General features: G+C 35.8%; 2 protein-coding genes across 2 annotated transcripts in view; both read left to right on the forward strand.

Annotated features, from left to right (window-relative positions):
* Window positions 1-219: 219 nt before the first annotated feature.
* On the forward strand, window positions 220-2,762 carry LOC109207175 (casein kinase II subunit alpha-4, chloroplastic-like). Its single transcript, XM_019370056.1, has 3 exons — window positions 220-691; window positions 791-920; window positions 1,807-2,762. Exons 1-3 carry the CDS (start codon window positions 330-332, stop codon window positions 2,188-2,190), a joined length of 876 nt encoding a protein of 291 aa, XP_019225601.1. The 5' UTR covers window positions 220-329; the 3' UTR covers window positions 2,191-2,762.
* A 1,846-nt stretch (window positions 2,763-4,608) lies between these two features.
* LOC109207174 (casein kinase II subunit alpha-2-like) overlaps window positions 4,609-13,669 on the forward strand; it is a 10,934-nt gene continuing 1,873 nt past the window's right edge. Inside the window, exons 1-6 of the mRNA XM_019370055.1 lie at window positions 4,609-5,076; window positions 5,176-5,305; window positions 6,192-6,386; window positions 7,279-7,436; window positions 9,087-9,177; window positions 9,446-9,511. Of these exons, the coding sequence (XP_019225600.1) occupies window positions 4,715-5,076; window positions 5,176-5,305; window positions 6,192-6,386; window positions 7,279-7,436; window positions 9,087-9,177; window positions 9,446-9,511 (1,002 nt within the window). The 5' untranslated portion in view covers window positions 4,609-4,714. The remainder of the gene's footprint in view (window positions 5,077-5,175; window positions 5,306-6,191; window positions 6,387-7,278; window positions 7,437-9,086; window positions 9,178-9,445; window positions 9,512-13,669) is intronic.

A 13,669-nucleotide genomic window follows, 5' to 3' on the forward strand; every position in this document is an offset into this window, starting at 1 on the left:
TTCAAATACCATTTCTCAACTTAACTCTAAATAATTTTTTTTAAAAAATTACAATTTTTATGTCCAAACGCCTACTAGATTTATACATAAATACTCCACAAAAGATTAAGAGGTAATTTTCCTCAAATTCCTTCGAGACTATAAAAAGAAAATTCAGAAAATACCGACGTACGACGTCGTTTGAGTCTATTAAGTAGGTTTAGGCAAACGCATGAGAGATGCAAAGTCAAAGGGGAAAAAAGAAGATGAGGAAAAGAAAGGAGGGTTCCATGTCAAGCATTGTGTGCGTAATCCATTACCCAAATATATAACCTTCCCTCCCTCGTTTGATGGCCGTACGGCCATTTCACTTCTTTGTTTCATTCCGCCACCACCACAACCATCGCCTCCTCTCTCCTTTTCCGGTCACCTCTTCTCTCTTCCCCTCTCTCCTCCGTCAGTTTTCCTCGAAAACTCCGTCGCTCTCTCTCACCCGACACAAACACAAATCACCTTCTTCGTTACCTCCGCCGTCACCGTCATCTCCTTATCTTCATCGACTGTCGGCGACTTTATCCGAAACCCTGGCGCAGAAAATAGGGAAATCTATTCGGCGTCCCGGTGCGCCGTCCAAGGCCCGGGTTTATACGGACATCAATGTGATCCGACCCAAAGAGTATTGGGATTATGAATCCCTTACTGTTCAATGGGGGTAATTTGTTCATTTCTTGCTTGATTTACTTTGTTTATAGCTATTAATTAAGGTTGTTTGAACGAAGTTAACTTTTTATTTGTTCATTTGGTTGTATAGAGAGCAGGATGATTACGAGGTGGTAAGGAAAGTCGGGAGAGGAAAGTACAGCGAGGTGTTTGAGGGAATTCACACTACTAATAATGACAAATGCATCATCAAAATCCTTAAGCCTGTCAAGAAGAAAAAGGTTGCTCTTTTTCCTTCTTTCCTTCTTTATAAATATCCTTATTCAGTGCTAGTTTTATAAGCTGACATTGGTGCTTTTCAGAATTTTTAAGTTTTTCATTGTGAGGTGTCAAATATATCTATTGTTGGACGAGTTTTATTTCAGCTTGAGGAATGAGAATGGCATATTGTTTCATTTGCTTGTGCTTTATTTGAGTATGAACTAGAGTAGGCTCATTTTCTGGATAAGTAATGAAAAAGAATAGGCTCATTTGAGATGTTGAAATTGGCTTGATATATGGAGAAAGGAAAACTTGCTTGAGTTTTGAAAGATGCGGTCTACCATTTAAGATTGGAGCTGAAAAGTTAGTGAAACGGGGTGACTAGAATAGAATATTAAGGTAAGGTGAGTATTATTTACAGAAACTGGCACCAAGTAGGTGCAATACTAAAAAGCAAGACTCAAAACCTTAATGCTACACATAAGGAGTGGAGGAAACCATCAAGGTATCAGCATCATATACATTTGTCATCTTACACCACGGAATCAGATTCTTAGAAAGTTCAAGTCCTTAAAAGGGTTAGTCATTGCGTAATTCTGTGTTGCTGAGCAACATAATATATTATTGATATTCTTTAAGCTCATTAGATATCTTCTGGTTTAACTTTCTTAATCTTTCACTGTTTAGCCAAATAATTCTTTCAATTGCATATATCTATAACTGCTTATGTTTTGTTAATTTACTGTAGTAGCTCTTGATTACTTGTGTGCTGGAGTATCATTTATCTGCAAGTAATCTGTGCATTTGTCTTTTTGAGGGCATTCTGACTCATGCTCTCTTATTTGTCAACATATCTTTGCACGTTATTTTGTATAGGAACTTATATATTATTGACACTAACTGCAGATTAAACGTGAGATTAAGATACTGCAGAATCTTTGTGGTGGACCTAATATTGTGAAGTTACTCGATATCGTCAGAGATCAGCAATCGAAGACCCCAAGCCTTATATTCGAATACGTGAATAACACAGATTTTAAAGTGCTGTATCCTAATCTTTCCGACTTCGATATTAGATATTACATCTATGAGTTGTTGAAGGCAAGTTCTCTGTTGATGTGGATTTTAAGGCCTCTCAAATATATGATCTTCGTTTTATCTTCAATATTTCCCTGGTTACGGAAGCTTGCTATAGATTATAGTAATATTATATTATTGCTATACAGGATGCTCCCTTTGAATCTCTTTTTTGGATACAATCTGAAGATGATTATGTGCAATTTGCTTTGAGATAATGAACTTATTTCTAATGAGAAATTTCACTACTCTTTTGAACAAATTTCGCAGAATGATAATGTGCCTAATATTTGATCTATTTCCATTTTTACCCTATCTAAAAGTTTGAATTCTTTTCTTAGGTCCGACCATTTGAACTAATCTCTTTAACTGAACTCTCCATGTGGGTGTGCGCAAGCTGGCTCGGGCACCGCCGTCGTAAAAAAAGTGAAAAAAATAATGTAGCCAGATATGATTTATCAAAAAGAAAAAAATGTAACTAGATTTTGTATTATCAATCTCCATGCAAGTCAAAGTAGACAAGTATTTTGGAGTATGATCTAAAGCTCCTTTTTTGCTATTATGATTGGAGAAGACGCATTCTTTTGATTTTTTGGCTGACTGGCGAGATTTGAGTTTAAAGATGGGTAACTAGGTTCATATTATTTCGACTTGATAATATGATGAGATTTCTCTGTTTGAGTACAATAAAATTATTGACATGTTATAGACTTAAAAGACAAATTACTGTGCACAAGAATGAAATGACTTATAATGGAGCGAAATGAATGTTGCTAGTCTGGGATCATGACCAGTTGTTTGTGGTACAGCTGTTGTTTTTCACACTCGACTCTTTTTACATATATTTCTATATTATGCCTTTGCAACTTGATATTTTCTTGAGGTTGCCAGAGTAATTCAAGTATTACTGTACTCCTCTGCTGGCTATTAGTATTATTTGCCATTTCTCAAGGTTATTATCGCTACCGTTGATGTGAAGTCCCCATATGTAATGATTGATCATGACCTAGCGTAAACTCGGTCTAAATGAATTTGGGGACTTTGCGAGTAAAAGTTTTTCTAACTCTTACCGTGGGTAAAAACGAAGTTAACTAAAAGTCGTTTCCCGGTAGGTTGGGTCCGTTTCTTAACGGGTTTCGGTACTTCTTTTACCCCACGTTTGCCTTTAGGGTTTTTGTAAACGTTCTAAACGTTTTTTGTCCGTTTTTTTTAGACGTAAGTTTTTTAAAAAACTCCTAAGTTATAACCGTAAATTTTTAAAACCGTTTTTGAAAAGTTTAAACGGTAAACTTTTACGTCTTTTACGGTTTACCCTTTTTTTAAACAANCCTTTTCTTCTTACTTAAGCTTAATATTACTTGTATAATCACTAGTATTAGAATATATATATATATATATATATATATATATATATATATATATATATATATATATATATATATATATATCACATATCTTTAAAACAACAAATTATCTTTAATTGTTACTCACATTTTTCGAGGTAAACAAACTTTCTAGGTTATTTTAAAACAATAAATATTATGTTTTTCTCATCGATTTCCTTTTTTCTTGTGAAATTCTTTGCCCTATTCGTAGCCATTGGAATTGCCCCATGATTGAGCAACATACATATCAAGTTATTAGCTTTACAAAGGGCAAAGTTATATAAACAATATATTCAAGAAGAACAAATATGGCGGACACTTTTAAAAGAGCTTCGCGGTATTCTCCATTCCACGACTTTAATTTTTTCCTCCTCAGTTTTATTAATAACAACATCTATGGTCTGTTGGCCCTTGCCAAATAAGAAAAGCAAAGGTAAATAAAGTTGCTGTTGCGGTTGGTTTTTATCCTTGGCATAGAATGGAGCATTGGTGTAAAGAGAATTGCCTATCTTGAGTTCTCCTTATAAGCAATATTCTAAATAGCAAAAAGAAAAATATACTTTGACAAAGAAATGCCATTGCTTGATAGTTTATCTTCTAAATCATCAGTTCAAATATAAAATATAAGTGATTTATATGTAAAGTATCCCTGCACCTATGGCACTTCTTTTGCTAAATATGTTATTAGTAATAAAAATTAGTTATATGTATAAACAAATTCTTATGTTCCTTCATCTTTTAGAAGAGGGAAGTGCTCGGGAAATTTGATTTTTTAGTTTGTTACAAATATTAGTTTAGTTATATTGTAACTATTTTTACCTGAGATAAAAAACAACACATTAGGGACCCGTTTGTTCATAATTTTTTTTCCTTTTTGTGTTTGTCCATGAAATTTTACAAGTTTTCCAAAAAAATCGAAAATGAGTTTTTCAAAATAAACAACCTTTTCAGCTTTTTTTTTTCTCACTCACAAAATTGCAACATTATTTCAAGTGAAATGCATGTCCAAACATAACTCCAAATTTCAAATACCATTTCTCAACTTAACTCTAAATAATTTTTTTTAAAAAATTACAATTTTTATGTCCAAACGCCTACTAGATTTATACATAAATACTCCACAAAAGATTAAGAGGTAATTTTCCTCAAATTCCTTCGAGACTATAAAAAGAAAATTCAGAAAATACCGACGTACGACGTCGTTTGAGTCTATTAAGTAGGTTTAGGCAAACGCATGAGAGATGCAAAGTCAAAGGGGAAAAAAGAAGATGAGGAAAAGAAAGGAGGGTTCCATGTCAAGCATTGTGTGCGTAATCCATTACCCAAATATATAACCTTCCCTCCCTCGTTTGATGGCCGTACGGCCATTTCACTTCTTTGTTTCATTCCGCCACCACCACAACCATCGCCTCCTCTCTCCTTTTCCGGTCACCTCTTCTCTCTTCCCCTCTCTCCTCCGTCAGTTTTCCTCGAAAACTCCGTCGCTCTCTCTCACCCGACACAAACACAAATCACCTTCTTCGTTACCTCCGCCGTCACCGTCATCTCCTTATCTTCATCGACTGTCGGCGACTTTATCCGAAACCCTGGCGCAGAAAATAGGGAAATCTATTCGGCGTCCCGGTGCGCCGTCCAAGGCCCGGGTTTATACGGACATCAATGTGATCCGACCCAAAGAGTATTGGGATTATGAATCCCTTACTGTTCAATGGGGGTAATTTGTTCATTTCTTGCTTGATTTACTTTGTTTATAGCTATTAATTAAGGTTGTTTGAACGAAGTTAACTTTTTATTTGTTCATTTGGTTGTATAGAGAGCAGGATGATTACGAGGTGGTAAGGAAAGTCGGGAGAGGAAAGTACAGCGAGGTGTTTGAGGGAATTCACACTACTAATAATGACAAATGCATCATCAAAATCCTTAAGCCTGTCAAGAAGAAAAAGGTTGCTCTTTTTCCTTCTTTCCTTCTTTATAAATATCCTTATTCAGTGCTAGTTTTATAAGCTGACATTGGTGCTTTTCAGAATTTTTAAGTTTTTCATTGTGAGGTGTCAAATATATCTATTGTTGGACGAGTTTTATTTCAGCTTGAGGAATGAGAATGGCATATTGTTTCATTTGCTTGTGCTTTATTTGAGTATGAACTAGAGTAGGCTCATTTTCTGGATAAGTAATGAAAAAGAATAGGCTCATTTGAGATGTTGAAATTGGCTTGATATATGGAGAAAGGAAAACTTGCTTGAGTTTTGAAAGATGCGGTCTACCATTTAAGATTGGAGCTGAAAAGTTAGTGAAACGGGGTGACTAGAATAGAATATTAAGGTAAGGTGAGTATTATTTACAGAAACTGGCACCAAGTAGGTGCAATACTAAAAAGCAAGACTCAAAACCTTAATGCTACACATAAGGAGTGGAGGAAACCATCAAGGTATCAGCATCATATACATTTGTCATCTTACACCACGGAATCAGATTCTTAGAAAGTTCAAGTCCTTAAAAGGGTTAGTCATTGCGTAATTCTGTGTTGCTGAGCAACATAATATATTATTGATATTCTTTAAGCTCATTAGATATCTTCTGGTTTAACTTTCTTAATCTTTCACTGTTTAGCCAAATAATTCTTTCAATTGCATATATCTATAACTGCTTATGTTTTGTTAATTTACTGTAGTAGCTCTTGATTACTTGTGTGCTGGAGTATCATTTATCTGCAAGTAATCTGTGCATTTGTCTTTTTGAGGGCATTCTGACTCATGCTCTCTTATTTGTCAACATATCTTTGCACGTTATTTTGTATAGGAACTTATATATTATTGACACTAACTGCAGATTAAACGTGAGATTAAGATACTGCAGAATCTTTGTGGTGGACCTAATATTGTGAAGTTACTCGATATCGTCAGAGATCAGCAATCGAAGACCCCAAGCCTTATATTCGAATACGTGAATAACACAGATTTTAAAGTGCTGTATCCTAATCTTTCCGACTTCGATATTAGATATTACATCTATGAGTTGTTGAAGGCAAGTTCTCTGTTGATGTGGATTTTAAGGCCTCTCAAATATATGATCTTCGTTTTATCTTCAATATTTCCCTGGTTACGGAAGCTTGCTATAGATTATAGTAATATTATATTATTGCTATACAGGATGCTCCCTTTGAATCTCTTTTTTGGATACAATCTGAAGATGATTATGTGCAATTTGCTTTGAGATAATGAACTTATTTCTAATGAGAAATTTCACTACTCTTTTGAACAAATTTCGCAGAATGATAATGTGCCTAATATTTGATCTATTTCCATTTTTACCCTATCTAAAAGTTTGAATTCTTTTCTTAGGTCCGACCATTTGAACTAATCTCTTTAACTGAACTCTCCATGTGGGTGTGCGCAAGCTGGCTCGGGCACCGCCGTCGTAAAAAAAGTGAAAAAAATAATGTAGCCAGATATGATTTATCAAAAGAAAAAAATGTAACTAGATTTTGTATTATCAATCTCCATGCAAGTCAAAGTAGACAAGTATTTTGGAGTATGATCTAAAGCTCCTTTTTTGCTATTATGATTGGAGAAGACGCATTCTTTTGATTTTTTGGCTGACTGGCGAGATTTGAGTTTAAAGATGGGTAACTAGGTTCATATTATTTCGACTTGATAATATGATGAGATTTCTCTGTTTGAGTACAATAAAATTATTGACATGTTATAGACTTAAAAGACAAATTACTGTGCACAAGAATGAAATGACTTATAATGGAGCGAAATGAATGTTGCTAGTCTGGGATCATGACAGTTGTTTGTGGTACAGCTGTTGTTTTTCACACTCGACTCTTTTTACATATATTTCTATATTATGCCTTGCAACTGATATTTTCTTGAGGTGCCAGAGAATTCAAGTATTACTGTATCCTCTGCAGGCATTAGATTATTGCCATTCTCAAGGTATTATGCACCGTGATGTGAAGCCCCATAATGTAATGATTGATCATGACCAGCGTAAACTTCGGCTAATAGATTGGGGACTTGCAGAATTTTATCATCCTGGAAAGGAATATAATGTCCGTGTGGCTTCTAGGTTCGATCTTCCACTGCTGTTTGTATCATTTGTCTTTTGAGATTTAAAATCATATCAATTTAACTTTTGAATAAGGATTTCTCTTGTTTCCTTTATTTTTACTAATTGAGTGGTGGCAGGAATCTCAATCTGCTTCTAGTCGTTAACATTTCTTTGTTGGGGCTAAGTAATAGAAGCTTCTGCATATTAAAGCACCCAGGGGGGGGGGTACTTGGATCTAGAAAGGAGGACTATAGCTCCTTTAGCTATGTAAGGAGTCTATGAACTCCATCGAAGTGTCAAAATTATTTACATTGGACATCCTACAACCAGTAAACATCTACATTTCATATTGTGTACTGCGTCAAAGTTAAACATTCCTTCAAATCAACTGAGATTATGTTTGCATGCATTCCAAAGTGTGCATAAATAGATATTGTGTTTTGAACAGTTTTTTCGGTGTTTCCTCATCCTCTGTTCTTACCAGCACCCTGGGAGTGCTATTCACTGCCTTTGGCATCACCAATTGAACACCTTTCTTTGGGAATCCATGTGCACCTAGCGTAGAATAGAGCACAATGGAAGCAAACAATCCCAATTGACGAGACCAGCTAGTTGGATTAACGCTTAGTTGTGTTGATGCGCTTATATTAGGTCCAATGTTTACCCGGAGCCTTTAGATCTGTTTGCAAATTTTTATTTCAAATGAAATTTAGAGAACCTTTGATGTTGGAGAACACACCTTTTTTTTGTTGGATAAAGCGAGAACCTAATTTATCTTAATCCAAATTATTGAGCTTTGAATGAAACCGGTTTCAATGGAATGACATTGATATTGAGGATTCATATGGCTGCTCCTGACTAGCTTGGAATTGAGAAATAGTTTTCGTTGTTGTTTTATAGCTTTTACCATGTTTTAATTTGGATGATAACATGAAAAAGATTATGCTTAGAATCTAGGAGGCAATGCATGTGTTTATTGTGTCATTGTGCTCCTGAATCTAAGAGGATAATTTTGGTGGGAATGCATAGTTAGAAACCAACTTACCCAAAGAAAAGAAATGCATATTAGAAACTCGTATTTCCATACATAGGCTGGCCAAATTTTTGACTCGAAAACGCATATGCTGGATTTATACTTGGTTTAGCAGTCTAATACTAAGAGTTCATTTGATGGGAATGCAATTTGAGAGACAGAGAGGTTAGGATAATAATTGGATTTTGAAGTGCATTTCCTTGCAAGTGTTAGGGTCAGGAACCCAGCTGGGGTAAGGAATTGGGTTTGGTAGCGTAAGGAACAGAAGGGAGGTTTTTGAGCTCGGAAGAATCAAAGCAGAAGTATTTTGTCTGCCCGCTATTTATTAGTCATGTTCAATGGGATACGTATTATGATAGTTAAGAGCATTCCCCCATCCATGAAGATATAGAACTTACATGAGGCTTTATAATTATCACCTCATTTATGTGATTATAAAATCCTAGGATTCTGGTTTGTTGCATGCACCTTTTGTTACTTTATTGATGTGGGTTACATATGCTTTTTCTGCCCTTTTCCCCTCAAATACCAAAAACTAGTTTTAATTCTGTATCTAATCTCAATATTTTTGGAGGGCTTCTTTGGTTTCTCATTGTAGCTTCTGACGGACTTGCCTCCTCTCATTATGGTTGCAGATATTTCAAAGGTCCTGAACTACTTGTTGATTTGCAAGACTACGACTACTCGTTGGACTTGTGGAGTCTTGGTTGTATGTTTGCAGGAATGGTTAGCAACAATCTTTTTGCACCCTTTTTTGCCTCTCTTTTGGTATCATACAGATGCACATTTGAGACCTCATCTTGCATGTGTTATGCTCTCTACCTTTTTTTATTTGTCCTTGACTTGGTACTTACTTAATGCCATTCATGACTGATTCTCATCTGGTAAATCATGCATGAATGGCAGATACTGAGGTCCAAAAGTCAGAACTTACTTGTCTGTTAAAGGTCTCCTCTCACTTTGATGCTTACTTCTAAGGAATTGTACTGTATAGATATTCCGGAAGGAGCCTTTCTTCTATGGGCATGACAATTATGATCAGCTTGTGAAGATTGCGAAGGTATGTAGAATGCCCACCTTGAAGTTTATCGTTTAGCCTTTGATGTTTAATATATGGCATGTATGCTTTGGGAATGAAGTTACATCTTCCTTTTCTTTCTTTGATAAATTGGTAACTAACTCACATGTGAAGCTAAGTCTGAAAGAATCTTAATAGTGTTTATTCATCCAGAGCAAACGTTTTCACAAACAATGTGAAATTGTGCGATTGTGATTATGGACTTATGGTGCTTATGATAATGTCCCACATAGAGTAAATGGCTATATATAATACGCACACATGCCCACGCACTATGTGTGTGTGTGTGTGCGCGCGCGTGTGCGTATTATATATAGCCAGTTACTCTGTGTGTGTGTGTGTGTGTATACATGTACGTGTGTGTGTGCGCTTTGAGCAAATTATGGTTTTACATATAGAACTTGTTCCAACTGTATGAAGTTAATCATGAGCACAGATCTCTCCATCCACAACCCATCATGTGAAGTTAAACAGGGTCCACCTTAGAAATGAGACCAAACAGTGAATTAAGGAAATAAGCTTTAACAGGAGGAGGGGGAGAGGGGGGATGTCGGTTCAAGAGAGAGACATCATGTAAATTGGTGGTATTGGTGGTGTTGTCTGTCCATGCACCCGTATTTATCAAGCCTCACCAATGCATCACTATAGGTCGTCCCGCAAGACGACATGCTTCATTAATAATAATTGGCCTTTGCATACTATCCAGTCACCCACAAGCCTACTGTCTGATACTTTTTCTATCACTTGTTAAGATCATCAACTCCCCTGCCTTTTTTTGGAGATTAGTAGCAAGTATTATATTACTGCAAATTGGCAAGCACTAAAATAGTGCTTGGATGTAAAAAAAAAATTGTTCCATAAGATACATTACCTCTGTTAATTGATGACATCTACATTCCTTTTCTCCTTTTCATGTATATCTGACTGATTAGACCAGAGAGCTATGACATAAACATCTAACACTTCAGCATGCCTGTGGATGAAGTTTTTCCTTCAAAACGCCTCTTGTTGTACCCTTTGTTTCCTGTCCATCTACTGAGAAGTTTCTTGATGGTTGATTTCATCACCCATTTTAGTGCAAAAAATATTCAAAACAAGGCTCCGTAAGTGGACATGAAGAGACAAGTGTCTGATGTCCTTTACCTCCTTTTTACAAAATATACTGCAAATTTGTAGGCCCCTCCTGTGCAAGTTAGAGTTTGTCAATCTACCATCTTGGACTAACATCCAACTCAAAAGGTACTCCGTGAGGAGCAAACCAAATTACATTTTGGGCCAAGAAAGAAAAGGACATCTTGAGGATACCAGACTTCTATAGCAGGAGTGAACAGAGTAGTCCCATTCCTCTGCAGATTCCAGATCAAAGAATCTGAGGATTCTGCTTTAATAGAGATCTAATTAAGCTCGTTCGATACTGGTACGATTCTGTCAACCTCAGTCAAAACTGTCCCTTCTGAATTTCATGTTCCATCCATGCTCAGGCACCTTGGCACAACCACAATCTCCATGAGAGCCTACATCTGTTCTTGCATTTCTTTTTGCATGGTGCTCATTGATAAATTTATATACTAGGAAAAATGCACCATATTTAGAGCCCGTTTGGACATAAGAAATTTTTAAAATTTTCTAAGCAATGTTTGGTTATGAACTTTTTACAATTTTTCAAATCCAACTTGAAAATGCATTTTCGAATTTGAAAAACTGATGGGAACCAGTTTTTCAATTGGAAAACTGGAAAGTTAGTATTTTGAAGTTTTACAAATTTACCCTATTTTTGAAATTTATAAAAGGACCTCAATCTGTAATTAAATTTTGGACTATATTTTGACATCCACCGTTAGATCTACAATTTATACTTTTACTTGAAGGAGCCACTACAACTTCTATTAGAGATTGTTCGTACAATTGAACAATCAGCATGTTTGATTCTTTATTTCAAGTAGGATAATGTTTTGATATTTTTTTTACAAATTGTGGGGTATAAATCATGTTTCATGGTTTTGAAAAAAAATGCATCCAAATATGTTACAAAAATTATAACCAAACTTAACTTCATCTTCAAATCAAATTTTAATGAAATTTCAAATTTGGAAAAAAATCTTGGAATTTATGTCCAAACGCCTACTAAGTAAATTATGATCTGCCTATCGTTGCCCTAATATATGGATTTCATTGATGACTTTTTGGACAACGAGGGTCTCTAGCTGTTAAGACTCTTTCTTCTTTCATTTAATAATCCAAAGAAGCTTTTGAGAATATTGAGTTGTACTTGAAAAAAATGGAAGTTTTTCATTTATTGTTCCCTCTCCCCAAAAGTGAACTTTTTTGACAGAAGACTGAGAGGTTGCAATCTTATGTGCATAAGAGGACACACTATATTTGTCTCCTGTCTTTTAGTTTTTTTTTTATGGTGAGGGGAAAGGGAGTAATCTGGAGCCATTCTTCAGGGACTTGATCTACAGCAACAACAACGATCCAGTGTAATTCCGCTAGTGGGGTTTGGGGAGGCTAGTGTGTACGCAGATCTTACCCCTACCCCGAGGGGTAGAAAAGCCGTTTCTTCTGGGACTTGATCATTTAGAAAATTCTTACATCCTATACAACAACATACCCAGTAGAATCCCACTAGAGATGCGGTTTTCGATAGATCCTCGATTCAAGAAAAGATGAAAAAAGAAGAAAGAAGAAGAAAAAAGATGGAAAAGAAAAAGGAGAGAAAAGGAGAATGGAAAAAGAAAAAGTAGCATCAAATAGTAACAACAGGGAAATAAATAAACGAAGTGAACGAAACAACATGAAGTAACGGAGATTGAAGAATAGGAAAATACACGAGTGATACTAATACTACTGGTAATGAAAGGGGAACTATCGATTACCTACTAATCTTCTACCCTAATTCTCAACCTCTACACCCTCCTATCATGGGTCATATCCTCAATAAGTTGAAGTAGCGGCATGTCCTGCCTAATCACCTCTTCCTGGTACTTCTTTGGCCTGCCTCTATTTCAGACCTGCCATGGCCAACCTCTCATATCATATCATGGAGCATCTATGCTTCTCCTCTTCACGTGCCCGAATCTTCTCCGCCAGAGGCGGATCCAGGATTTTAGCAGGATGGGTGCACTATTAAGAAGAGATGGATCCAGGATATAAATTTTACGGTTTCAACCTTTATTTCTTACTATTGCGCACTCATTACACTTGAATTATAAGTTCAAAATTAAAATTTTTAAATAGTAGTTTTCTTACATCTATATCTATTTTTCATGTTAAAAATATTGAGATCAGTTGAACACATTAACTATATGCTACATCACACATTGCTACTAGTTTATCATACACATTTTGTTTAATCATATAAGATTCTACAGTAACAAAAGAAAAATAGGAATTTCAATGTTTGAAAATTTTGAAAGAATAAACCAAACAAAAAAAGAAATAAAAAGAAAAAGTACTTAATTAATACGCAAAAAGTGGGACCACACACGCCTATCTCCCATGGGCGTCTAGTTCTAAAAAAAGGAAAAAAATAATAAGATCGACATAGATTTGAACTCACAACCTCATTTAGAGAGGTATACCAAATAACCATCACATCATATTATATTTGAGCATGGGTATATTTAAATATTTTTGAGAAAATATAACATTACTGCACATGATTTAGGGAGGGGAGCATGGGTTCACGTGCCCCATAGAACCCCCCTAGATATGCCCCTGATCTCAGCCTCGACTCGCACATCTTGTCCTCTATAGGAGCCACTCCCTCTTTGTCCCGAATAACTTTATTTCTAATCTTATCTATCCTGGTACGCCTACACATCCATCTCGGCATTCTCATCCCTGCTCCTTTCATCTTTTGAATATGAGTTTTTGACTGGCCGACATTCAGTTTCATGCAGCATAGTAGGTCTAATTCTGATCACACAGAACACCGAATGCGAGCCTCCACTCCATCCAAAATTCTTGCATCCTATTTTTCGCCAAAATGCCTTAAAACCTGGAAAAAGAAGCCAATGAAAGATTGCTTCGATTAGTCTACTTCTCAGTCAACCCTGTTGCTCTTCCCTTGCTGAGTCCCACTTTCTCCTATGTTTATACTGTTGACTACATGTTTTTTTTTGTTTTGGGGGGGGGGGG

Source organism: Nicotiana attenuata, unplaced genomic scaffold (assembly GCF_001879085.1).
Source record: "Nicotiana attenuata strain UT unplaced genomic scaffold, NIATTr2, whole genome shotgun sequence".
NCBI classification, from domain to species: Eukaryota; Viridiplantae; Streptophyta; class Magnoliopsida; order Solanales; family Solanaceae; genus Nicotiana; species Nicotiana attenuata.

Excerpts from the sequence above, each read along its gene's own strand:
- LOC109207175 (XM_019370056.1), top strand. The coding sequence starts at position 330 with ATGGCCGTACGGCCATTTCACTTCTTTGTTTCATTCCGCCACCACCAC. Across the intron at positions 692-790 it reads TCCCTTACTGTTCAATGGGG|AGAGCAGGATGATTACGAGG; the intron begins GTAATTTGTTCA and ends TTGGTTGTATAG. Across the intron at positions 921-1,806 it reads AGCCTGTCAAGAAGAAAAAG|ATTAAACGTGAGATTAAGAT; the intron begins GTTGCTCTTTTT and ends CACTAACTGCAG.